This window comes from Armigeres subalbatus, chromosome 2, assembly GCF_024139115.2.
Source record: "Armigeres subalbatus isolate Guangzhou_Male chromosome 2, GZ_Asu_2, whole genome shotgun sequence".
In the NCBI taxonomy this organism is placed as follows: domain Eukaryota; kingdom Metazoa; phylum Arthropoda; class Insecta; order Diptera; family Culicidae; genus Armigeres; species Armigeres subalbatus.
The window spans coordinates 259,622,609-259,648,790 of NC_085140.1; the positions used below are offsets into that span (position 1 = coordinate 259,622,609).

The window sequence follows — 26,182 nt, forward strand, 5'->3', positions numbered from 1 at the left end:
ACTCAACCCAAGAAGGCATAACCAAAATCGGCAACTGCTAGTCGTCAAGAGTCAAAATATGTAAATATGTTAGAAAAAGTTTAATATTTTCTGATTTTGATGCTGAAAGGATGTTTTGAACCTGGAACACTCAACCCAAGAAGGCATAACCAAAATCGGCAACTGTTAGTCATCAAGAGTCAGAATGTGTAAATATGTTAGAAAAAAGTTCAATATTTTCTGATTTTGATGCTGAAAGGATGTTTTGAGCCTGGAACACTCAACCCAAGAAGGCATAACCAAAATCGGCAACTGTTAGTTAACAAGAGTTAGAATGTGTAAATATGTTAGAAAAAGTTTAATGTTTTCTGATTTTGATGCTGAAAGGATGTATTGAGCCTGGAACACTCAACCCAAGAAGGCATAACCAAAATCGGCAACTGCTAGTCGTCAAGAGTCAGAATGTGTAAACATGTTAGAAAAAGTTTAATATTTTCTGATTTTGATGCTGAAAGGATGTTTTGAGCCTGGAACACTCAATCCAAGAAGGCATAACCAAAATCGGCAACTGCTAGTCGTCAAGAGTCAGAATGTGTAAATATGTTAGAAAAAGTTTAATGTTTTCTGATTTTGATGCTGAAAGGATGTTTTGAGCCTGGAACACTCAACCCAAGAAGGCATAACCAAAATCGGCAACTGTTAGTTAACAAGAGTCAAAATATGTTAATATGTTAGAAAAAGTTTAATATTTTCTGATTTTGATGCTGAAAGGATGTTTTGAGCCTGGAACACTCAACCCAAAAAGGCATAACCAAAATCGGCAACTGTTAGTCATCAAGAGTCAGGAATGTGTAAATATGTTAGAAAAAGTTTAATGTTTTCTGATTTTGATGCTGAAAGGATGTTTTGAGCCTGGAACACTCAACCCAAGAAGGCATAACCAAAATCGGCAACTGTTAGTCATCAAGAGTCAGAATGTGTAAATATGTTAGAAAAAAGTTCAATATTTTCTGATTTTAATGCTGAAAGGATGTTTTGAGCCTTTAACACTCAACCCAAGAAGGCATAACCAGAATCGGCAACTGCTAGTCGTCAAGAGTCAAAATATGTAAATATGTTAGAAAAAGTTTAATATTTTCTAATTTTGTCGATCTGATCTAAGTCGAGTCAAGTACGAGACACTGAAGACGGCCTTACTGTTGAGGTCGAAATACGTATCTGTCAAGATACAATTAAGTGGTGGAATTCAATGGGATTGTATTAACTCGTCTTATGACAAGGGATGTTAGAAAAAGTTTAATATTTTCTGATTTTGATGCTGAAAGGATGTTTTGAGCTTTTAACACTCAACCCAAGAAGGCATAACCAAAATCGGCAACTGTTAGTCATCAAGAGTCAGAATGTGTAAATATGTTAGAAAAAAGTTCAATATTTTCTGATTTTGATGCTGAAAGGATGTTTTGAGCCTGGAACACTCAACCAAGAAGGCATAACCAAAATCGGCAACTGTTAGTTAACAAGAGTCAAAATATGTTAATATGTCAGAAAAAGTTTAATATTTTCTGATTTTGATGCTGAAAGGATGTTTTGAGCCTGGAACTCAACCCAAGAAGGCATAACCAAAATCGGCAACTGTTAGTCATCAAGAGTCAGAATGTGTAAATAGGTTTGAGAAAGTTTAATGTTTTCTGATTTTGATGCTGAAAGGATGTTTTGAGCCTGGAACACTCGACCAAAGAAGGCATAACCAAAATCGGCAACTGTTAGTTAACAAGAGTCAGAATGTGTAAATATGTTAGAAAAAGTTTAATGTTTTCTGATTTTGATGCTGAAAGGATGTTTTGAGCCTGGAACACTCAACCCAAGAAGGCATAACCAAAATCGGCAACTGTTAGTTAACAAGAGTCAAAATATGTAAATATGTTAGAAAAAGTTTAATATTTTCTGATTTTGATGCTGAAAGGATGTTTTGAGTCTGGAACACTCAACCCAAGAAAGCATAACCAAAATCAGCAACTGTTAGTTAACAAGAGTCAAAATGTGTAAATATGTTTCAAAAAGTTTAATATTTTGGGATTTTGATGCTGAAAGGATGTTTTGAGCCTGGAACACTCAACCAAAGAAGGAAGAACAAAAATCGGCAACTGTTAGTTATTGATAGTTTGATAGTTAGATAGATTGATAGTCGGAGTGTTTAAATATGGGTGTGTAAGAAAAATTTCTATAGTTTATGGTTTTGATGCTGGAATGATGTTTTGAACCTGGTAAACCCATCTCAAAAAGTAGGTAGCACGTCCTTAAGATTGAGGAAATTGACAAGAGTAGAGGAGAAGGTGAATGTAGAGATTGTATGATGTAGAACAAAAATGTATGCAGCTCATTTTGGGAGTTGTCTGAATAGGTTTGAATGAATGGAATTGAGTATTCGTACTTGAGCGTGTATGCAAAGAGTGAGTACGAATCAAGTCAGTTTTGAAACGGTTGCGTTGACAGACGGACGTGAGATCACGACAACCGCTTTTTCCCGATGCACACATGCGTCCTTTTAACGCCGTGTGCACACAGCGTTGAAAAGACGCTACGTGGGCATCGGGCCTAAACCGACGTTAATTTACAATGTTATGAAAACTCATATGTGAATATGTACGTTATGTGGAAGATATTGATTTGGAAAATGTATTGGAGGTAACCACTTTCCCTTCGATGGGACTCGAACCCATGACCCTACAGTACGCTAGACTGGTGCTTTAACCAACTAAGCTACGAAGGACCTCCGTCGGCCTTTGCAACCTAGTGGCTACTGAACGAGCTCGAGATTCCCAAATTGGACGCATAGTCAAATCACTCGCAATCCATTTCTCAAGCCAATACTTCCACATGTGTATAGTACATGTCCATTGTCCACATTAGAGGAGCGTGAGTATTTAGAATGTCTGGCGGCTATACACATTCTTCATCAGCAACTGTACTGATCAAGTGAGGTTGTGTAAGCTTTTTGCCAGTCGATTGTCAAGCCCAGACCCGACCGCATTGCGTATAGGCAAGAGCACGCAACTTAGGTTCAGTTCAATCAAAGTTAATTGCCTATTTCCGGGGATTAAACTACCCGATTTGGACGTTAATTTACAATGTTATGAAAACTTATATGAGAATATGTACGTTATGTGGAAGATATTGATTTGGAAAATGTATTGGAGGTAACCACTTTCCCTTCGATGGGACTCGAACCCATAATCCTACCACCCTACAGTACGCTAGACTGGTGCTTTAACCAACTAAGCTACGAAGGACCTCCGTCGGCCTTTGCAACCTAGAGGCTTTATATATAAACCCGTCGGAAACAATAATGAACATATCTGTTGAAAGAATGAAGAAAATCCATCCAGCCGTTTTCGAGTTATGCGGATACGAACACAGACCATTTCATTTGTATTATAGAAGATAGATTATAGGTAGACTATATATGATATGGTAGATTAATTGTTTGCACTATTGAGCCGACGGCACATTTTTACTCGGGTATTGAATTTGACGTTTTCGCAGAAAACGTCAGTTTTTTTTTCGGATCGTGTCGCAGTCGTGTCGTTCTGTCGTCGTCAGGTGCATTTTCTGGAATCGTTATCGGATGATTTTGCAAGGGTGCATGTACTTTTGATCCATTATCGGCGGATTGTGCGTTCCGATTTCATCGATTCTGTCGCGCGGAAAGTGCTGCTACGTGTGCAGTTTCCAGTGAGTTAGGTGAAACCCACCGTCCCATCATGTGGCAATGGCCAAATTCAGCGGAACATTTGATTTGAAGGAGCCACCCCCATGGCAAAACTGCTGCTACTGTAGTGGTTCGGGTAATAATTCTTCATCCGTAGCTGCTTCCACCTTCGTCCCGGCGTCATCCAATCCCCGTCAACCGCAGCAGCAGCAGCAGCTCCAGATACAACAAAGCCAACAATTGCTCACTTTCAAAACACCAGCGGATTTCGTTAGGTATGTGCCTATGTTTGGAAATCTATTTGAACAGTTTTAATTGATGTAAATTGCTTTCGCCTATCGGTGATAGCCGGGAGAAAAGCTGAGTACATTTGTTTTCCGGTAGAGCATAATGTAGGATAAGAGAGAAGACGTTGTTTGTACTGTTACGAATTATAACAAAACGTAATTATGTTCAGTCTTGGGGATGATTCTTATGATGATAAAATCAACATATGTTTGGCGAATAAATTACTTCTTGGACCTAAGTAAAAGTCCTGTAACTGGTAGATTGTCGTAACAAATAAATAAACATACTCATACTTGCACTTCTTCATATTGGCGTTACATCCCTTACTGGGTCATTGCCGCCTTGCAGCTTAGTGCTTCTTAAGTACTTCGACGGTTATTAACGGTGAGGTTTCTAAACCAAGTTACCATATTTGCATTGCGTATTTGGAATTCATTGATTGAATATAAACCTATCAGTTACAAAACTATTGATCAGGCCTAGTTAGAAAAAACATACATGGACATATATAAACAAATTGCGGCTTTGGCTTCTCTGTGCTTAGGACGCAGCTCACCCATAATGTTGTCGCTAGTTTCGATAAAGGCAATCTTGATGCTCTTCTACACTTCCATCTTCCGGAACACCCGCTGCCCATGCTCTAAATTCTCAAATGAACGATCTCTTTAAAGCTGGATCGATCTTATAAACGGCGATTATCGTTAGTCAGCGGTTTGAAAATTGGGATATTACCTTGTAGGAGGTAATAGCAGTGTGATCGTTCTGTAATTGCTATAATGTAGCTTATAGTACCTTATAGGACACAAGTATTGTTCTTTGTGCTTCTCCTGTAAAACGTTCTATTTGCAAATCTTAGTAAGGAGCCTGAGGAACGTTTTGAATATTTCGAATTTGATTTTGAATCATTGAATCACTTTTGATCACCGTAAATGATTCTGAAAGATCACTTTCAACTTATCAACCTTCTCTGTTTCAGGCACCTTCGTCAGCACCACTGCACAGTGGAGGGTGGATCCTTTGTTTGTCGTTATGGCTACAACGATGTCTGCTCGTCGCTTCCACTGGACGGAGTCAGCGATAGGGATTACGAAATGCATGTCAATCGATGCCACGTAAACCAACAGCAGAAGGAATCCCATATAAAGTGGTCGGTGTTCTCGGCGGCCCAAAACTTGCCCGCCGTACTGAACGATCCCAGCCGGAGCAAGCAGACACACTTCTTCACCAAAAAATGGGGCGATGCCTTCGTGGAACACCAATCGATCGGCACATCACCGCAACTGCCTGACATCAAGTGGGACCACTTCGATTACTATCTGAAACGGATTGGCAAGCGTTACCGCGTTCACACTCGAATAGCAAAAACTGCATTACCTAGTAGTTCTAGTCAAGATCAGCAGCCGGCCGTGAGCGATCGTCTTCCGAACGGTGCCACCGCCAACCTGAAAGACATTCCCGAGGTGTTTCTGAAGCACAATTTGGAACTGCACAGCCCGGCTTCGTTTGCGGCGGTCTTCCCCGGCATCGGGAACGATGGCGAACAGGCCAAGCAATCGAGTAGGTTACTCCAGGAAAAGCTTAGCCATTATTTGGACATCGTGGAAGTGCTGATAGCAAAACAGGTTAGTTTTTGTATTCAACACATTAGTTAGTAAGATCATGTGATGTAGGTAGGTATATTCTCGTTAAAATTTCAATGAAACGTGATATTACAACTCATGATTTCACACTGATGTGCGAATTAGTAAATTAAATTTCTATCATTCCTCTTTTTCGTTAGATCTACTTTTTCTTCTTAATGTCAAAGTAATCGCCTAGTGTAGTCTTTCAATCGGTTGGTAGAACTAATTATGCTGGATTAATAACAAACATACCTACTCATTTGTAAAATAGGAATATCGCACTTGCATCAGTATGGGGCTTTGGTGATACATATGTTTCTTTTGAAATTTTTTTGCATGTTATCAAAAAATTAGGTGAATAGATTCCAATCATAAACAAAAAAGACAAAAGCCCATTTTTACTGTAATTTACAAAGGATAAGGAATAGTGGATGCAGTACACGTTTAACTAGTAGGGGGAAGGAATAATAATTTTTAATGACAATGCTGTATTTATGGCTAAAACTGTCTATGGCTAGGCTGTATTCCTGTCCATAAAACCGTGGCGAGCCTTGTACCACGCCGTCCAATCCTGCCACCCAGTTTTGCCAACTGGGTGGGAGTAGGCTCAGATGATAATTCCTGACTAGCACTGATCTGGCTCTGAACACGCTAGTGTCAACCCTAGCATGGCCTCCCTGCTACCTCGGCAAGCATAGATAATCATGGGATCACAAAGGCTACTTCAGTGGGATTCGACGACAACTATAAGGTCTTATCATTACAAAAAATCAAGTGAAGCGTTCGATAACATGGTTGATGCTTTTGCCAGACGAAGTGACCTTAATCGGTCGCTTCATAGGTCGTCAGGGCTAGAGGAAGCGGCAGTCGAGATCAAAATGGATGGCGCCACTCTGACCAAGGTCATTATCGAGGCTATGATCAGCCACCAGGTGGGCGGGGGCCAGAAAATGGAGCTGATCACGAACATCTCGGACGTGATCATGTCCTTGCTGGATAACCGCGGGGCATACAGCAGGGATCTAAAGATGTGTGTGATGACAATCTGTAACATCGTTGGTAAAAGCAAAGTAGGAATGGAGGTCCCTGCTGGAGGCGGTTAAAAAGATCCGCCGACTTACTGAGGAGGAGGAGATGGCAGTGAGCCAGGCAACGGAGACCATGAAGGCGACCAAATTAAAGATTCGGCTTCTTACTGAGGAAATACAGCTGGCGGAGCGCCAGATTGCATAACTGAGGTGACGCATGGCCGTCACCGGTGCAACTCCTTAGCTCAGTACAAGGTCGGGTTGGAAACCGATCAGAAAATGACCAAGTGCCAAGCCTGTATTACGGTTCAACGTCGAGAGAAGGTCAGGAAAACGGCTGACCCTAAGGAACGGCGGGGGCAAGTGTCCGCACAAAAAAAGGGTGCTAAAGTCCGCATGGAGGGAGGTCGTGATAGTGAACCCAAAAAAGCGAAACGAGCGGAAAAAGAAGCCGCAAAGAAAAAGGCTGAGAGAGGGAGAGAGAGAACGGAGGGGCTGCCAAGAAGGTTAACGCCTGTATGCGAAAGAACGCACCTTCTAATGGCCGTAGTTGAACATACTTAATTTTTTTAACTTTTACCGAGATTCGCACATTTTTTGCTGAGATATCTGTCAAAGTTGCTGAAAATCATCAAATGATTTGCCGAAAACCAGCTAAAAAACCTCGGCGAGGCAATTATTATCATAGCCGAGGGCAAAAGCTACCCCAATGTACGACATGAGAAGCGATGAAAAACTCGCTGGCCTTGGGTGAGGATGTCAACTGCATCCTCAGAATGCAGAAGGGTGAGATGATTCTCGTTCTGAAGCAGGATGCTGCGCAGAAGAGTGCTGCGAATAAAATGTTGACAGATGAGGAAGATGTGCTGGCGTAATGGGGTGCATGTTAAGGCCTTATGTCCAGTAGAAGTAGTCCAGTGTCGGAGCCTGGATGAAATAACCGAAGCCGGAGACCTGGTGGCTGCACTGAGAGATGAGTGTGGCGTTGAAATTCAGAATACCGCGATTCGGTTAGAGAAGGGCGGTAACGCAGGTTGGCACATTGCAAGTACCCTAGTCTGATGTCAAGAAGGTGATGGATAAGGCCAACCCGGCTAGAAGGTCATATCAAAATTATATCAACATAAGTTATTAAGGGCCAATTTCTTCACCTCCGCTTAGTTCTTAAACCAGGTTTAATCGTATGGGTAAGCACTGCTTAAGAGTTAAGCGGCGGTGAAGAAATTGGCCCTAAGTTATATTAAATTTGTAGAACAAAATTTGTTACAAACTTGGTGCAAGATGTTAAAACATCTAAATTTAAATCAAAATTAACACTACTACAAAAGCTTCCAAATTATGTTACAATTTAATCTCAAAAATAACATAATTTATTCGAAATTTATAACAGAATCAGATACAAAATATATTGTTTACTGTGTAGTTGGAATTTTTTGACAAGTCGTAATTAAAGTCAGTAAATATAAAGTCTGGCGGAGTGAAAATCGTAAATTTTGGCAACTCTTGAAAAAGTTCAAGCTGTTCAAGCACGGCTTTAGCTTTTGCATGTTGCTTTCACAGAGGACACAACATTCTTCTCACATTCTATCCGTAAAAAATACGTTTATTTGTTTGCGGTAGGGGTGTTGTTTGTTGTTTTTATATTGCAGTTGTTTTTAATACCGCTCAAACTCTTCCAAATGCCAATTGCTTTTTTTTTGTTTTTTTGTTGCTTTTTTACGCTATAAGGAAGCTAGCGCTTTAAAGAACAAATGAATTATAAATTTTGTGAGATCTCTGCGAATGGTACACTGCCGTAATTTGAAAAAGTGACGTATTCGCCATATTTCAAAAATGGTGTTAACGAATAGTACTCTAATTTAATAGCAGAAAAATGGAAATCATCCACTTTCTCAGATTACGGCAGTGCAGTCCCGGCAGTCACACGCCAGGTTATGTAGTGAAAGTTGAACTGTGATTTACCACTTCTGTTTTTATTTATATTTCCATTGTTCTTTAGACCAGAGACGTTGTTTATAATAGGAATCCTACATTAAGAGATTTGCGAATACTTTTCCAGACGATTTAGCAACGCTGTTACTTTTGTAAACAAACGCTGCCAGCATTTGCCATGGCGCAAAATGTTGGCAAAAAAATGGCATTTACAGATTTAGTTATCGTTAACGTCCAACAGTGCATTATCACAAAAATAAAAGTGCAATACAAATGAACAAAGTACCATGCATAAACTAGACTACTTCAACTTGCCAATGTAAAACAAATTGTTTATTCGACAAAACTTTATGTAAAATCTTTTCCATCAAAATCGCAATAGCTTTCAATCTGCAACAATAACAATGTTCATTTGGCTCAGATTCTGACAGCTCTCAATGCTCGATTGGCTCAAGATGGCCGCTTTCGCATATCTCTGAATGTATGATCCCTAGTTTATAGATATTATCAATTCAGTGCAAAACCGAATTATAGTCTAGTCGCTAACGAAGTTGGATTTTTTTCACAATCCATACGTGAAACCTAACTTCGGAAGTGGTTTTCATTTGGTGATGTGCTATACAGCGCACCCCTTCCGAATTAAGGTTCAACATATGGATTGTGGCTTACTAAATAGTGTGTATGTTCACAATTTTTATTTTCATTGAGCGCCCAACTCCAAGGGGAACTCCCTCACAAAGGAAACAAAAAAACTAGAGTTTTCTTTACCCTATGGCGGTCTACTGACTGATACTTTTGTTAGCAACTGCAGCTCTCTTATATTTAAACAACAAGTAACTACATTATATCGCTAGCTAACAATATTCCTTGATATTACAAAAGAGCAGATACAACTAACTGGTGTATAGTTCCTGCTTATCTTCCGTCTACAACGATGAGTCGCACATTATCCGATACATATTTCAGCATTTCTCTATACAGCCTGAAATATTTTGTAAGTTTACATTAATTTTGATGCACATATTTGGAGCATAAAAAAGGACGCAAAAATAATAGTTTTAATTTTAAATCTAAATTGTTTTAATTCATTGATTGATGTGAAAATAATTTTAATAAATCAAATAAAATTTATATTTGCTTTTCTATTTTATTTTATTTTGCGATTCTATTTTACGCGTAATTTAATTATCATTTGTGCACTTCTTCTCGGCCCTCCTAACACCGAGCTAGTCATCATGAGCTCTTCGTCCCCTATGTTTATGTTTTCCTTCCTTCCTATGAAGGTCCGAGTTCCTTAAGGACTTCTGATGACCAGCTTCCGAATGTTTTGGATTAAAGCTCATCTTAGACTTTTGGCGACCTACCCCATGATTAACGCAGTCTTTTCATAATCCCACGCTGCCGTAATCTGAAAAAGTTACGAAACTTATACAACCGATTCATGTATCCCGTACTGCGATAACGTCAAAAATTAGTTACTCAATTAGTTGGTCTTTGATAAAGTTTTTGGGACTAGTTTATTGACACTAAGTTGTAGATCTGGAACCATTCCTGGGCCTATAACCTGTTGATGAATAGGGGGAGCTGTAACTGCTGGTAGAAGTATCAGTCAGTAACCAGTATAGTATTGTGTTTTCGTTGTGACTCGTGAGCTTATGGTCCCAGTACGATTCCACTGCGCATCTTTCGTCTACAGCGAGGCGTCTGACACCAACTAGTATTGCCACAGAAAATACGATGCTTGAATGAAAACTTAAAAATGGTCTTAATCCAATATAATATTACGCCTACACAGCAAAAAAATTTGTAAATTCAACGACGTGTAAAATTGCAGCTTATCCCACCAAACGAATTAACATTCGATATTCAATTTAATTTGACTGAATTTTACAAGCAAGCTCAGTTTGAATTTATTTCAATTTAAAAGAATAGTGAGATCGATTGAATGTTACGTTTATTTGCATGCTTCAAATATGTGCATTAAAATATATTTAAAATCACAACATATTTTTATCTGTGTACTTCGACGGACAGCGAACGCGTCTTTTCGAACTCGCCGAACATTTGTTTCACAAATCCTACTTTCCGATTCAAACGTAAATACTATTTGCTTTTATGAAGTCAAATCAAGGATCGATTTAAATTGAAATTGAATTTATTTTTAATTTGAATTCTGTATCATCTGGCGTTTCTAAAATATGAACTTTACCCCTAAACTTCGAAAAAAAACGTTTTTAAAATAAAAAAAAAAATGTTTTTTGGGATGGGATTTCCCGGGATATACAAGAATTTTCATCCCGAATCCCGGGACAGCAAATGGCCAGGAAATGTAAACTCTACAATCCACTCACCCATTCAGGATCATGCAACTTGCATATTGGTATTCTGCTTCCATTGTTGACGAACATAATTTGGAATAAGTGGCGAAAGGACATAGTTGGAAGAGTACCACGATGGCCGTCAATATGGCACCTGACCTTCTACGGGTCAACTCCACACCTCCCGCACTCCTTTCCCACAAACATTCGAATGCATCGAACAGCTTCGAACAAAAGTTCAATATTCGAAATACTAACCTGTTCACAGCATATTTATTCACTTCCTGTGATAATGAACATGTTACTCCGGATTATCCTATGTATTTCGGCTCGAATTACATCATAAATAAGCAATCTTGTGCCAATTTAATAGCCGTTCGCGATTTGGTGGGGTTATCACTGCACTTCACTTCTTCTCAAAGGGCATTGGAAAAATCAAGTTTTACTCACTTCTCCGCACATGAGCAGCCCGAAATGTTGATGGAATGCAAGTGAAACATCACTTTTTGAAATCAGTCACTTGTTTGAACCGAAAACTTTATAAAACTGCTATTTTGCCCGAAAAACTATGAAAACTGATCGCGGAGTGAATGTAAACACCGGCGGCACCGATAGCAGCAAACTAATAACTAGGGTGGTTCAAAAATGATTTTGCTCCGCCAGGCTCAGTCGATGATGTTTCATATTTTGGGTGTCGTTTGATGGTTTGGGCTGTTTTGAATAGGGGCTTATCGTGCACAGGTCGTTTCAGGTTCGTATGACTGACAGTAGATATGGCGAGGTTGAATTTAACATTATTCTGATTGTGGCACTCCGTCATTGGGCGCTGGCGAGGGGGGAGACCATATGATTGGATGAAATACCACTTGTCATAAGACAAGTTTGTACAATCCCATTTAATTCACCACTCAATTGTACCTTGACAGATACGTATTTCGACCTCAACAGTAAGGTCGTCTTCTGTGTCTCGTTCTTGCCCGACTAAGTGGTGGAATTAAATGGGATTGTACAAACTCGTCTTATGACAAGTGAAAACATTCCACTAAAAAGCTCAAAATAATTTTCTTAACAAAATGGATGAAATATTCAAGAGCTTTAACTCCATAGACAATGCATATTGAATGGTCGTTCCAATAGTTGGAAGTCGATTTTAATCGAGGTTGCGAGTCTTTAGCATCAAGGATGTTATCGATCATTTAGTAATTTGCATTCGATCCACTAGTAACGTAGTTACAGCAATATTTTCAGTAACTTAGACTAACTGATAACGAAATTTCAATAATTTAGTTTAAGTTACTGCTACTAGCGCTATAACTCCGTTATTAGTTGAATTCTAACAACAAACCATCAGGCAGAGTTGTAGAAATACCTTCGCACTAGAGGTCCACCATACAACACATTTTGAAAATCAGCTTCTGGAATAAGTTATTGACAAACTACTAAATGATCGAACGCAAATTACTTAACGATCGATAACATCCTTGTTTAGCATGATAATCAGGCTTCTCAGAAGGAATCAGTGAAACGTGTAATTAAACAAAATAGCCAGAATTTGTCTGTGATATCTGCACCAGGGGCAGATACTTCGTACAGAAAGTGTGACATGGGGGTGAGCGGGATATAAAATGCTATTTTTTTGCGTTACGTAATCAATGGTTCTTTCCTGCGGTGCGATTTTCGTTCAGTGAAGTCTCTGGAATGTTGCTTTCAGCTATGTGGGTTCTCTTTTCGCCAGCGTTTGGAGGGGAGGCGCTGTAGCCAGTGTAATGAAAGGTTTAGTTTCACATACTAGTTTTCATACAAACTTGAACCGGCTTGTGCTCACCCAGGTTTTGTTCGATTCGGTTTTTGGAGGACACTCGGAGCATGGGACGGAATCGAGTGAGCGTGTTGGAGCTGGGTCGTTTTTTGAACCACCCTACTAATATTTTATGTTTATTTATAAATGCGACACCAATACTACTACAGTATATGACAGTTTTTATTGTACCAATACTTTCAAAGCTTTGTTTTGGTACTCAACCCACCTTCACCTTAAGTTGATTTTCTTAATATCGAGCGTCGCTATACATCACGAATATTGATCTTTTTTTTGTGATAAATGCAATGTGCTGAGAAATTACATAAATTAACTGATTAACAATTGATTAACAGTTAAACAAAATTGCCTTGTTTTGTTAAATATCTTGGCTGTGCATATGCACAGCATATGTTTCGAAATGGACAAATTGATATGAAATTTGCGAAAAAGAATCCACATGTCTTGGAGGGACTCGAACCCTCAACCTCCTACTCTCTAGATAGGCGTGATAACCCCTACACAACAAGACCACTTAAAGGTCACGTTTGCGGAAAAGTCATCAGAATCCGAGTACCAACCTCCACCGCGGTTAGCTCTCTTTTTTGCAAATTGAATATTTAAAGGACGATGTTTAACGGACGATGGAAGCCAACCAGCCACCACCTTGAGGGAAGTTAAGGATGCCATCCAACAGCTAAAGACCAATAAAGCAGCTGGTAAGGATGGTATCGGAGCTGAGCTCATCAAGATGTGCCTGGAAAAGCTAGCCACTTCCCTCCACAAACTGATATACCATAACCATAGGAGTGGAAGGAAGGGATTATATGCCCCATATGCAAGAAAGGCGACAAGCTGGAGTGTGAGAACTTTCGAGCGATCACCATCCTTAATGCCGCTACAAAGTGATATCCCAGATCATCTTCCGTCGTCTGTCACCACTAGTGAATGAGTTCGTGGGAAGTGTTATCAAGCCGGCTTCGTTGACGGCCCCTCGACAACGGACCAGATCTTTACTGTACGGCAAATCCTTCAAAAATGCCGTGAATACCAGGTCCCAACGCACCATCAGTTCGTTGATTTCAAGGCGGCATACGACAGTATAGACCGCGTAGAGCTATGGAAAATTATGGACGGGAACAGCTTCCCTGGGAAGCTTACCAGACTGATCAAAGCAAAGACGGATGGTGTGCAAAACTGTGTGAAGATTTCGGGCGAACATTCCAGTTTGTTCGAATCGCGCCGGGGACTAAGACAAGATTTTCAACAGATCCAGTCAATTTATTTGTTTTGCGGATGACATGGACATTGTCGGCCGAACATTTGCAAAGGTGGCAGAACTGTACACCCGCCTGAAACGTGAAGCAACAAAAGTTGGACTGGTGGTGAATGCGTCAAAGACAAAGTACATGCTTGTGGGCGGAACCGAGCGCGACAGGGCCCATCTGGGAAGCAGTGTTACGATAGACGGGGATACCTTCGAGGTGGCCGAGGAATTCGTCTACCTCGGATCCTTGCTAACGGCTGATAACAATGTCAGTCGTGAAATACGAAGGCGCATCATCTGTGGAAGTCGGGCCTATCACGGGATCCAGAAGAAACTGCTGTCAAAAAAGATTCGCCACCGCACCAAATGTGTCATGTACAAGACCGATTGTCCTCTACGGACATGAAACATGGACAATGCTTGAGGAGGACTTGCAACTTACTTACTTACTTATGGATCCTGTACACCTCCGGTGGTGCAAAGGGCCGACTTTGGGGCAGCAGGGACAGCAGGGACAGCATGATGTCCAAGGGCTTGACGACCCCTCCCCAGCTGTCTGCGAGTCAGGGAGAACTGCCTAGGGCGTGGTGGGATTTAGCAGTGGGCTCTGCTAAAATCCCTCCCAAAAAACCACAAGTGCCCGTAAGCGGACTCTATCAAAGCGACTGTGTGCCGCTTCAAAAGCACAAGCCCAGGGAGTGCCAATTGGCATGTGGAGTGTCCCTACTTCGGTAGGGTAGTGCGTGAGCTGCTTCGGCAGGGAGTGAGTGATCTGTTTGTGCTGAGGCAGGAGTGTCATAGCGCGTCACCGCTATTGTCACCTCGAAGCGCAGCAGAAGTCTGAGTATGGACTGCACATTAGGGCAGTTCAAATTTCAAAAATGTTCGAAAATTCCAACTCCCATATGTCTATTAGTATCATTTTGATAATATAGGAGTCCTGGCAAAATTTCAGGCAATTCGGTGGCCATTTAGGTGGCGCGAAGTCAATTTATGTTTATATGGAAATTTGTATGGGAAAACTAAAATTTATTCAAGTCTCTACAACTGTCAAATCGTGATGAATTCAAACAAACATCCCCAACCTCCCTTTTGGAATCTATATAAATGAGACCTCTGGATAACACATTAGTTATGAGTGGACTGAATGGTTCTATTGACAGTGTGAATATGGGATAAATGGCTAAAATGGTGTAATTAGCCTCAACGTAGCAGTGGAAATATAAATCAAAATTAATGAGTTACCCACTGATTGAGCTCAAATAGATCCCAAAAATGGAGGTTGGGGATGTTTATTTGAATTCAGCACCGCTGAAAAGCATATGTAGTAAATGCATAGCCTTTTCTAATTTGAAATTCAAGGAACTAACGAGTAATGTCTCATATGTGAATATATACGTTATGTGGAAGATATTGATTTGGAAAATGTATTGGAGGTAACCACTTTCCCTTCGATGGGACTCGAACCCATGACCCTACAGTACGCTAGACTTCCAATCCAGAACTCGTTTAAGCGTTTCAAGAAATTGCAGACGATTCATAGTGAGCAAATACAGACATTTGCATTTCTCTGCCATTATTTCCCTTGCAAATTGATGAAAATACAGGCATGACATGTGCTGGAGGTTGCGGATCATACTCATGACAACCCAAACGATTAGGAAAATCAAAATCATGTTCATGCTTTGAAGTAAAAATAAGATTTTGCATATTTTGAAATATGGCCTACACACTCAGTTTTTATTTCTGCAGCTCGGCAAAAATCCGCACAGCCGTGCGCCAGCAAAATAAATAACTGATATTCCGGCAAAAAAAGCATTTGTCAACTGATTTTCGGCAAATTATTTGCTGATTATCAGCAATTTTGACAGAAATCTTGGCAAAAAACATGTTTGCTGGGGCACGGCTGTGCGATTCTCGGTAAAAGTTCAATATTTTGCTGAGATCCCGGTAAAAAAAATTAAGTGTGTAGATATAGGAAAAGCTAATAAAAAGTGATCCATTATTTGTGTTATTCTGTCTTATTTATTGAAGTTATTGTTTCTGGTTGTAATTTATAATCACAAAAATATTCGCGTTTAATGTAATATTTGCATCTAGCAGAAATAGAAGAAATAAACAACTTTTTTTTTATTTTGATGAGTGATATGTTCTCACAAGTATCTTGAAAAAAAAACTTCCGTTATGTAGGAGTCTTTTCTAAATATTCGTAAAAATTGGAAAACGATCCGTTGTGCTCATTATTTCACTTGCTAGATAGAAGTTCAAAAAACGAAAAGATTCTGTATCATTCTATTTTAAAAAACGCAGGACACAAAGTCGGACAGAAACACAATTCTTGCATAATCAAACACAAACTACAATACAATTTTCGGGTTATGCTATCTTTTTAAAGACATCTGATTTTATCACTGACATTTTGAAGTAAGATGCCACCAGAGGATGCGATCACCTCATCGCTGATCAGCATAGAATTTCAGGTAATAGTAAAACCACAATTGAATCATTTCATACGCAAAAGAACTAAAAATAATAGCGAACACATTTTACATAACTGGTGCCATTTTTAGGAAGGAAGAGGAATACTTTCTTCAAAAAAAACTTATTTTCCAAGCATTCTGGGTTCTTCCATCACTAGGAATACTGGGAAATTCTGGGAGTTATGAGGACTTACCATTACAGGAAGCATGAACAAAAAAATCTAAAGAACCTCAGAATACCTTCTCCCCTCAACACAGGTTTTCCTTTTTCTCGAAATTTCAGGAAATTTCCAGATATTCGTCGTCACAAATTCTGGGCAGTCGTTATACAAGAAATGTAGTATATCTTGCTTAAGTATTTTTTGGCAAATTTCTCCTGCTGAGACTCTGGGAAATTCCTCCTTCAATAATTCCTCCCACAGAAATTTTGCAGAAATTCTCAGACATTTTTGGGAATTGGCCCTACAAAAGCTCAGGGCAAGTCATCTCGCACGAATTTTTGAGAATCCTTCTTCCTTCTTCTTCGATATTCGATTTTATTTCAGGGAACGATGAAGTTAATCATCCTGAACGCGTCAATTTTTCTTTTGACTCAAAAATGGAAAGGAACATTGTTTAATTTGAAATTTGAAAATAGATGAAAAATGCTTCCTCGACATTTTCGGTCTTGTTTGACGTAAGGATTCAAACGCACTAGAAAAACACCGCAGGGCACTTGACTCAACCTTTGACAGTTAATATATGGGCCTGACGTTTTGGGCTGATGGTTGATTCGTTCTGAAATGTTGCACAGGCCATTTTTTGCCTCAAAATGTATTAAACATAAAAATATTATTTTTACTGATTTAGACTTTTACCAGATTTTTTATAACATCGGTCCAAGTATGCTTGACCGATGCACTATCGTTTGCTACTATAAACGAGGTAGGGCTTTAGGACCCAATTACAATTAATTGGACTTGGCTTCCATACGTTATTTGAACGGTTAAGAAACTCGCGAGATCAAATACTCTTTGGCCAAGTGGAACTACTAAGTGCCAACATTTTCCACTTATCTTTCAGAGTGATCTTGAAAGAAACATAATCTAGGGTTTTGTCATCTACATGCTTAGGAACTAATGTAAGGGTTCATCCACAAATTACATAACGCCAAAATTGATCATTTTCAACCCCCCATCTCTTTGTAATGCTTTTGGTAAGGAAAGGTTTGAGCGTTATGTAATTGGGTTTTCTCCCAGATTTCACATTCACTCGAAGAAATCCTTTTCTGAGAGATTTAGGGATTCCTTTGTCCAGAAGTTCTGAATATTTGATATGTAATACATTTCCTAGAAATTATGATTGGGGAACTCCTGTGAATTTCTTCTGCTCTGCTTTGTTGGCATTACATCCTAATTTGAAAATTGCTATATTGCAGCTTAGTGTTCATTAAGCACTTCCACAGTTATTAACTACGAGGTTTTTGAGCCGATTCATCATTTCTGCATTCCTGTGTAATAAAACTAATATGATAATGCTCAAAGACAGAGGGAAGTATCATAAACCCTACACCGTACCATGAAATGAATTCAGTCACTTTCAGCATGGCCTTGCTTTGTAGCCACCAGGCTAAAAAAGGCACAATTCAGAATTTTTGCTAGTATTTTTACTACGAATTACACTCACTCCCGGAAGAACTGTTGAAGAAATTTATGAAGAATTTCTGGAGAAATCACTGGAGGAAACCGTTAAGAAATTCCTGAATTTTTTTTTAAAGGAATCTTAGGAGAATCTGCTCATGGTATTCCTGAAGGAATTCCTGAAGAAGTTTATAAGGAACTCTTAAGAAAGTTCCTGGAGGGATTCTTGGGTGACTTACGAAAAAATTCTTTACTTAAATATTCTGGAAGTTTCAGAAGAATTCTTTGGAAGTTTCAAAGATTTTTCTCATGTAGGATCTCTGTGGAATTTTATGGAATTTCCAAAAGAGGCTTATTTCGAACCATGTCACCTCAAAAGATATATTAATTAGAACAAACAGCAAAAGTTTTTGCACACTTTCTTGCTAGTATACTGTGTTAAAATTCCGGGCGTACTTTATATATTTTATGCTTTTATTGCACTAGAAATGCAGACATTTAAATTACTTGAACTGTTTGAAGGAAAATTTTGAACCACGCCGATCGAGCCGCCGCCGCCGCCGCCGAAAACAACCGCGGCGTGGCGCCGGCTAAGCCGCCGCCGCCGTTAGAAAAATACATTCACGCCGCCGCCGGTTCAAAGTAGATCGGCGCACAGGTCTACGCGCCACCCCTAAATGGCCACCGAATTGTCTGAAATTTTGCCAGGACTCCTATATTATCAAAATGATGCTAATAGACATATGGGAGTTGGAATTTACGAATATTTTTAAAATGTGAACTGCCCTACTGCACATGCTAAGGTAAGAGTGTCGTAGCGTAGTATCGTTGATTGGTCCCTACATACCGCTATCGACACCTCGAGGCATGGCAGTGGAGTGTTAGAGTGAGTTGTGGAGTGTACCTACTTCGGTAGGGTAGCGCGTGAGCTGCTTCGGCAGGGAGTGAGTGATCTGGTTGTGCTGAGGCAGGAGTGTCATAGCGTGTCGCCGCCGCTATTGTCACCTCGAAGCGCAGCAGAAGTCTGAGTATGGACTGCACATGCTGAGGTAGGAGTCGAGGTATCCCATCGACACCTCGAGGCATTGCAGTGGAGTGTTAGAGTGAGCACCCGAAAAGGGTCACATGGAGCGAATGGTCTTTGGAGAAGCTGCTTCGGCGGCAGGGGTAACAGTGGGTTGTACCCACACACCTACAGTTGTGCACATGTGGTGCATGGGGAGTGTCCCTGCTTTGGCAGGGTAGCGTGTGGTCTGCTTCGGCAGTGGTGTGATTGATCTGCTCGTGCTGAGGCAGGAGTGTCGTAGCGTAATATCTGTAGGCCCAGGCAGTTACCGCTATCGACACCTCGAAGCGCAGCAGAAGTCTGAGTATGGACTGCACATGCTGAGGTAGGAGTCGAGGTACCTTCTCGACACCTCGAGGCATGGCAGTGGAGTGTTAGAGTGAGCACCCGAAAAAGGGTCACATGGAGCGAATGGTCTTTGGAGAAGCTGCTTCGGCGGCAGGGTAGCAGTGGGTTGTACCCACACACCTACAGTTGTGCACATGTGGTGCATGGGGAGTGTCCCTGCTTCGGCAGGGTAGCGTGTGGTCTGCTTCGGCAGTGGTGTGATTGATCTGCTCGTGCTGAGGCAGGAGTGTCGTAGCGTAATATCTGTAGGCCCAGGGAGTTACCGCTATTGACACCTCGAGGCATGGCAGCGGAGCGCCCGGGAGAGCATCCAAGTAAGACTCAAATGAAGTGAATGGTGTGCGAGCACCCAAGTCAGTCTCGCGTGGGACGAGTGCCTGTGTGAGCGATAATGAGCGAGTACGCTTAGTACTGCCATCCCTCAGAAGTAGTACTGCGAGGAGTACTGGTGGAGCCCAAGGGAGTTTAGTCGGTATTACCGGTATGGTCGAGTCCGACACTCCAGTACACTTCCGTGTGGTAGTTTGGCAACTACAATGCACGTGTACTGGGTTAGTGTGTAAATGCATTCTCCCAAAAAAATGCTAAAAAAAAAAAAGGGCCGACTTGAAAGATCTCCATCCTGAGTGATGTCCAGTTATCACTTTAACCTATTGCCAGGTTAGATTTCATTCGACTTCTTTTATTAACTTTATTGAGGCTTCGCCGCTATGAGCCTCTGGGGCTCCCTCTGCTGTGATGTCCCGCTGGGTTCCAGTCTAATGCTTGTTTACAGTTTTCGTTTCCGCCCCTACGTAGAATGTGGCCGACCCAGCCCCACTTCTTTCCACTTCCCAGGACTTGCAAGCACTCGGAGTATTCGAGAGACGTGTGCTTAGGACCATCTTTGGCGGTGTGCAAGAAGACGGTGTGTAAAGAATGAACAATGACCTCGCCCAGCTCTACGGCGAACCCAGTATCCAGAAGGTAGCTAAAGCCGGAAGGGTACGATGGGCAGGACATGTTGCAAGAATGCCGGACAGCAACCCTACAAAGATGGTGTTCGCTTCCGATCCGGCAGGTACGAGACGGCGTGGAGCGCAGCGAGCGAGATGGGCAGACCAGGTGCAAAACGACTTGGCGAGCGTGGGGCGTATCCGAGGATGGAGAGATGCGGCCTCGAACCGTGTATTTTGGCGTCAAATTGTTGATTCAGTGTTATCTGTTTAAATGTAAACTAAATAAATGAAAATGAACATTTCCTGAAGGAGTTTTCGTAAGAAGTTCTGAAGAATTTCCTGAAGAAATTCCCGAACATATTTCCGGAACATTTCCTTAAGAAGTTTTCTTAAGTTTCTTTAAAAAAACAGCTGATATAAAATTCAAAGAGATTTCCGATAGAATTCTTAACCAAGTTTCCAAAAAAATTCAGTAGAATATCTGAAGAAACCTGAAAAGTATTTTATAAAGGTATTTCCGAGAGATTTTCGCAAGACATTTTCAAAAAACACCTAAAGTAATTTAAAAACATCGTAAAGGAATCGCCAAATGCATCTCAAAAGGAATTTCCGAAACAATTCCTTGAGTTGTTTTCTAAAGTTTTAGCAAATAAATTTTCAAAAGAAAACCTGGAGGAAGTTCTGAAGCAATTCTTAAAATCCGGAGAATTTTCCGATGGAATTTATGGAGAAATTTTCAAAAGAAAACCTGGAGAAATTTCCTATGTGATTCCTGACTTGAAAGGTACGTTATTGGTCTGTACTTGGCTGGGTTCAAAGTGTTCCGATCCTTCGGCAGAAGATAAGTGACACCCCTAGTGATGAATTCCGGTAGCTGCCCGGGGTTATCTAGCACCGTGTTGAAGCATTCCGCCATCGGCCCGTGGACCGCTGTGATATATACCAGAAGTTATGCACAAAATTGCAGCTGTGCAGCCCAATTCCTGGTATACCGGGTAGCCTCACGTATGTCACGGTCACGTTGATAGCGGTCATGTCTCAAATTCCACCACAATATCCCTCTTCTTCTGTCATCCACACCCCATCGCCGTTGTGTATGACGGGGTTCTTCCATAGATTGGACCAAAGCTGCGTGATTTCTCCAATCTCCGAAAGGCCCTCGCCAAAGTCGGCTTTGTCGTTTCGGATGTGGTTGTAGAACTCCCTTTCGTTGATGTTGAACATTCGATTTTGCCCCTTCCTCTTCTAACATTCTCCAAAACGTCGCAGTCGTTTAGCAAGAGCACTCAACCGCTGTACATGGGTGTCGAGGATCTCAGTTATGTTCACCTCGGTGAGATCACGGAGTTCTGTGGGTTTCACAATTTCAGCAACATTCCAAACTAGCCTCGTTGATCGATTCCCCTGCTTGTACTGTGTTAATCGACCAATTTTTGACCCTAGTGTGGCGATGTGGGTCTCCAGACGTCGCATCCACACTGTTTTTTTGTACTTTGGGCGTGCGCTTCCATCATTCTCACTTTGAGGACGCGTTCGCAATCCCAACGACCTTGCAACAGCTGCTGCAGCCGAATACACGATAAATTGCAGCTCCTCAAGGTTCTCCACGGGTTCCAAGAAGTGTGACAAAATATCCTGGTTAAGGATGCTTACTGCACTCATCAATCGATAGGAATACTGCAACGTTGGTATCCGGTGTCGGGACATGGAGTCTGTCCCACGGAACTGTGTAATTGCTGTGCCCATATGATTGGCTAGTTCGTCCTTCATTTGCTGTCGTTGTAATTCCACTGTTGGTCCTGGAGCGGTGAGTGCAATCGAATCACGACGGTTACTTGCGATTGATGCATCCAACCCAACAGAACTCCTTCTCAACATATCGCTCGATCTTGCCTCCTCCTCCTCTCCTAGTTCCCTCTGCACTTCCCGCTTAATGTACCCTACGTCTTCTGGAGTCAACATATTATGTGACATAATAGCTCTCTGGCGTGTGTTCAACTTGTTCTGGTCAAGCTGGGGTGCAAACCGAGGGAACCTCTCATTGAACATCTCCAGCATCGCCGGTCTGCCGGACATATCCGTCTCCATCCTGGTGCAAACGTAGTAGCAACGGACAACGTGTTGATTCATCTCCCTTGTCCACATGATCTGCTGCCGTCGGCGGCCTGCTAACGTGAGTGATTGACATCGATCTACCACAGCAACATCAGCAGGTGCAGCAGTGCATTGGTGATTTCTTCTGCTGCGGTGTCTGTTTTGCCTTGTCGGCACGGGCTGAGCCCGTTGACTAGATGGTCGCTGTTGCACCTCTCCTTCCTCTAGCCGTCGGCCGCTCGCTCTGTCCCCCGTCACAGGACCAGATCCAGTAGGGGCTCCTTCCTCGGGCAATCGCATGGGTGGTATTCTTCTTGAGCGTAACTCCATATCTGGGAATGTTTTCATTCCCGGAAGCTACGGGTTCTGTAAAGTTATTTAATTCTTTACAGTGCTAAATCGCTATGTTCAAGCGTCAGTACTCGCCCGAGAGTGGTTTTTCATTGGCGCTTAGGATTTGGGCCTTCAGCTCCCACCTGCTCGAAATGGTGGTTTTTTATGGACAGCCAGAGGATTTCACCTGAGCTCCCACCTACTTATTATTATTATTATTATTATTACTATTATTAACGAATTGGAGTACAAGCAATGAAGTAATTATATAATACCCCTTCTTATATTGCAGGTTGCCGAAAAGTCGTCTGCATTCTTCCATGCAATGACCTCGCAGGACGCCATCATGGAACAGATGCGAGAGGCCACAGCTCATGTGTCGAGACTTCGCTCCCGGCTAAAACTGATCGACGATACAATCATCCGCGAGTCACTGCAAATCATCAGCCTGGAGCGGGTTCGTTCCAACAATAACATCGTCCTGGAACGGTTGAAGCTGATGTCCACGGTACATCAGACCCAGCCGATGATTCAGTTGCTTCTGAGCACTCAGGACTACGTCGCGGCGCTGGATTTGATCAGTACGACTCAGGAAATTCTGAGCCAGGAACTGGTCGGGATTCATTGCTTCCGTCATCTGCCGTCGCAGTTGACGGAGATGGAGCGACTGATTGATAAAATGTTGACCACGGATTTCGAGCGGTATTCGACATCGGATTTGAATCGCCCTTTCGCCGGAGATAGTCAAGCGGCTGAGAAAGTTTTGGATGAAGATAAGTTAATTTGTATCATATCGGGGCTGCTGAGAAAGCGGAATTTAGATTTCATAGATACTTATAAGCAGGAAGCGATTACAACGGTTCGGGCGATAGTGAAGCAAATGGTGATTGAGGTGATCGCCTCCGGGGATGCGGAAATTTGTCTAACCGGAGCAGGAGAGGAAGCGCAGAGTTTATCTCTGTCCGAATGGATCGTACTGTTGGAAACTGCAACTGTCACATTGTTAAAGTTGCTGAAACGGGTTCGATCTGTGCATGATGTGATGCAGCAGACAGCCGATGCAAGCGCCGGAAAAATTACTGACGATGTAAGCTTTATAGATACGGAAGCATTCCTAAGCGTGGAAGACTACGAAGTGGCAAAATCGAAATTAGCTAACTTATTGCAAAGTGTTTGTAATTATTGTCATGAACGATGCGCCAATTTGGTGTCAAACCAAAGTTTGGAGAAGAGTTCTGTTAGTGCGGATCAAATAGCAAAGCTAACTGAAATTGTTGATCAGTTCAGTGATGGTTGTGAAACAGTTTGTGGGATTCAGAGCGTTTCACTGAAGATGGCATTAAGAGCACAAGGTTCGAGATATGCTCAAAAGTTTCACTCTGAGAGGAAAGCGAAAATGGCCTTACTGCTGGACAGCGAGCGATGGAAGCAAGCTGAAGTCCCCGCTGAATTTCAGAAAATGGTGGAAAGCATTTCAAAAGGGATTTTCTTATGGAATAAAAACACTGAATTGAATGGAAGTTCAATTTCATCAACACCGCCGCAGGCAGTTCTGATGGTAGAAGGACAACCGTTTGCATTGGTTGGAGCAGCTCTGCTTCTAGTGCAAATCGTTAGCGAATATTGCCGTTGCGCTTCTCAACTGCCCGTCATCGCATCGCAACTGGCTCGAAATGTGATCGATCTTTTGAGAACTTTAATTCTCGCTCATGTCAGTTGGTTCTTGGTGCCGGTGCTTTACACGTGGCCGGTCTTAAGACAATTACCAGCGGTAACCTCGCCCTTGTTTCCCGCGCTCTTCAACTAGTCCTGTGGCTACTGCCACACGTTAAACGCCACTTCCAATCCTTAGAACCAAATGGAACCTCAACAGGCTCAACGACGATCCTCACCGGGTACGATTCAATCGAGAAAGATTTCGCTTCCCACATAAAGGAGATAGAAAACAAAGTGCTGGCAATTGTTTGCGATCTTGTGACCAGCCAGCTTGCCAACTGGGACGCGCGCCCGCCTGTCCCGTCGCAACCATTCCGAAATATCAGCAGGCAGTTCGTCAAGTTGCACGAAGCGATCGCACCGATATTACCCCAGAAGCAGGTAGCTACCATCTACCGAGTGGTACACAAGAATTTCAAGGACAAACTTCGGGAGCAGCTGCTGCGGAACAACATCACAAACAACGGGGGGCCTCAGCATGGGACCGTCGTGTCGGAGTTGACGTTTTACATGGAAACGCTGAGAACTTTGAAGGCGATGCCGGCGGAGGAGCTGCGAGACGAAACGCTGGACGATATTTGGTTGAAGTAGATGCGTGTGGTGATTTTATAAGTGGATGAAGTTTAGTGTTTTCGGCAATTCGGCGGGTTCTTGTTTTTATTTTTGTGTATTGTATTAGGTTCCATATTTGTATACTAATATTCGTACCAATCTGCTTCTGTTTGTGATAAAAAAGTTTTTATTATTTAATTGTTTTTCATAATTACCGGGATTGTAAAATTGTTACATTTTATTTAACGATCGCTTTCCAACGATTATTTTGACAATCTGATATAGAATGGTGGTATGTACTATGATTTAAATTGAATGGTATATGAATTTCTATTGCAATGAAGGTGGCAGTACAAGTTGCGGAGTTTATCAAGCACAACCTCTGCACCAAAAACAATAGGTAAATGAAAGACTGCACAAACCCCAATACAAATACATGTTCCTTTAATTTCCCATGATGCAAAGAGCAATCAACAATTCCTAGTCTTGATTGCACCGTTAAAAACGAATGGCATGAACGGAAGTAGGAACCGTTCTTTACATATTAGAAGTAGATCAGGTATTTTTTTGCGACATTCTGAAATGATTGCCACAGTCACACAAATAGGGTTACAGCAGAAATATTCGGTTGCGTTCTAATTTCCGCTGTTATAACTTATCCGTATGAAAGCGCGATCTCAGAAGAGACGCTCTACTATAATGGATTTATACCAACTCGTTTAAATGAAAGTATGTTAAATGAAAGGCTCCGCAACTCTAATGAAAATGCCTATTAGTAATCATCCATCATCCTGCAATAGTAGGAATGATGTGGTCAGGCTACTGTCTGATGGGTGATGCATCAGTTTGATATAAAATTCTCGATAAAAATTGAACAAATTGTTGAGATCCCAGTAAAAAAAATAGGGGTGTAGTTTTTAGTTTTCAATGAGCGTTTTCAGAGCGATAAACGTTAAAAAAATTAATTTTCCATTCTAACTTTTTTCTATTATTAGATTGTACGAACATTGTTGAACGCGTCTAATTTTGTTTTGTTTTAGATTTTTATTTCATCCACTGAATTAAAATAATAAGATCGCTTAGCACCATCATTCG

At 41.5% G+C, this 26,182-nt stretch overlaps 2 protein-coding genes across 2 annotated transcripts in view; one reads left to right on the forward strand and one right to left on the reverse strand.

The window, feature by feature from the left end:
- LOC134212138 (thyrostimulin alpha-2 subunit-like) overlaps nt 1–26,182 on the reverse strand; it is a 125,668-nt gene that overhangs the window by 56,133 nt on the left and 43,353 nt on the right. The gene's annotated exons all lie outside the window — the stretch shown is intronic.
- On the forward strand, nt 3,539–26,178 carry LOC134212137 (vacuolar protein sorting-associated protein 54-like). The gene is given in 4 exon segments (XM_062689731.1): nt 3,539–3,963; nt 4,953–5,598; nt 23,112–24,510; nt 24,513–26,178. Coding segments are annotated over 4 exon segments (2,874 nt in total). The 5' UTR covers nt 3,539–3,748; the 3' UTR covers nt 25,127–26,178.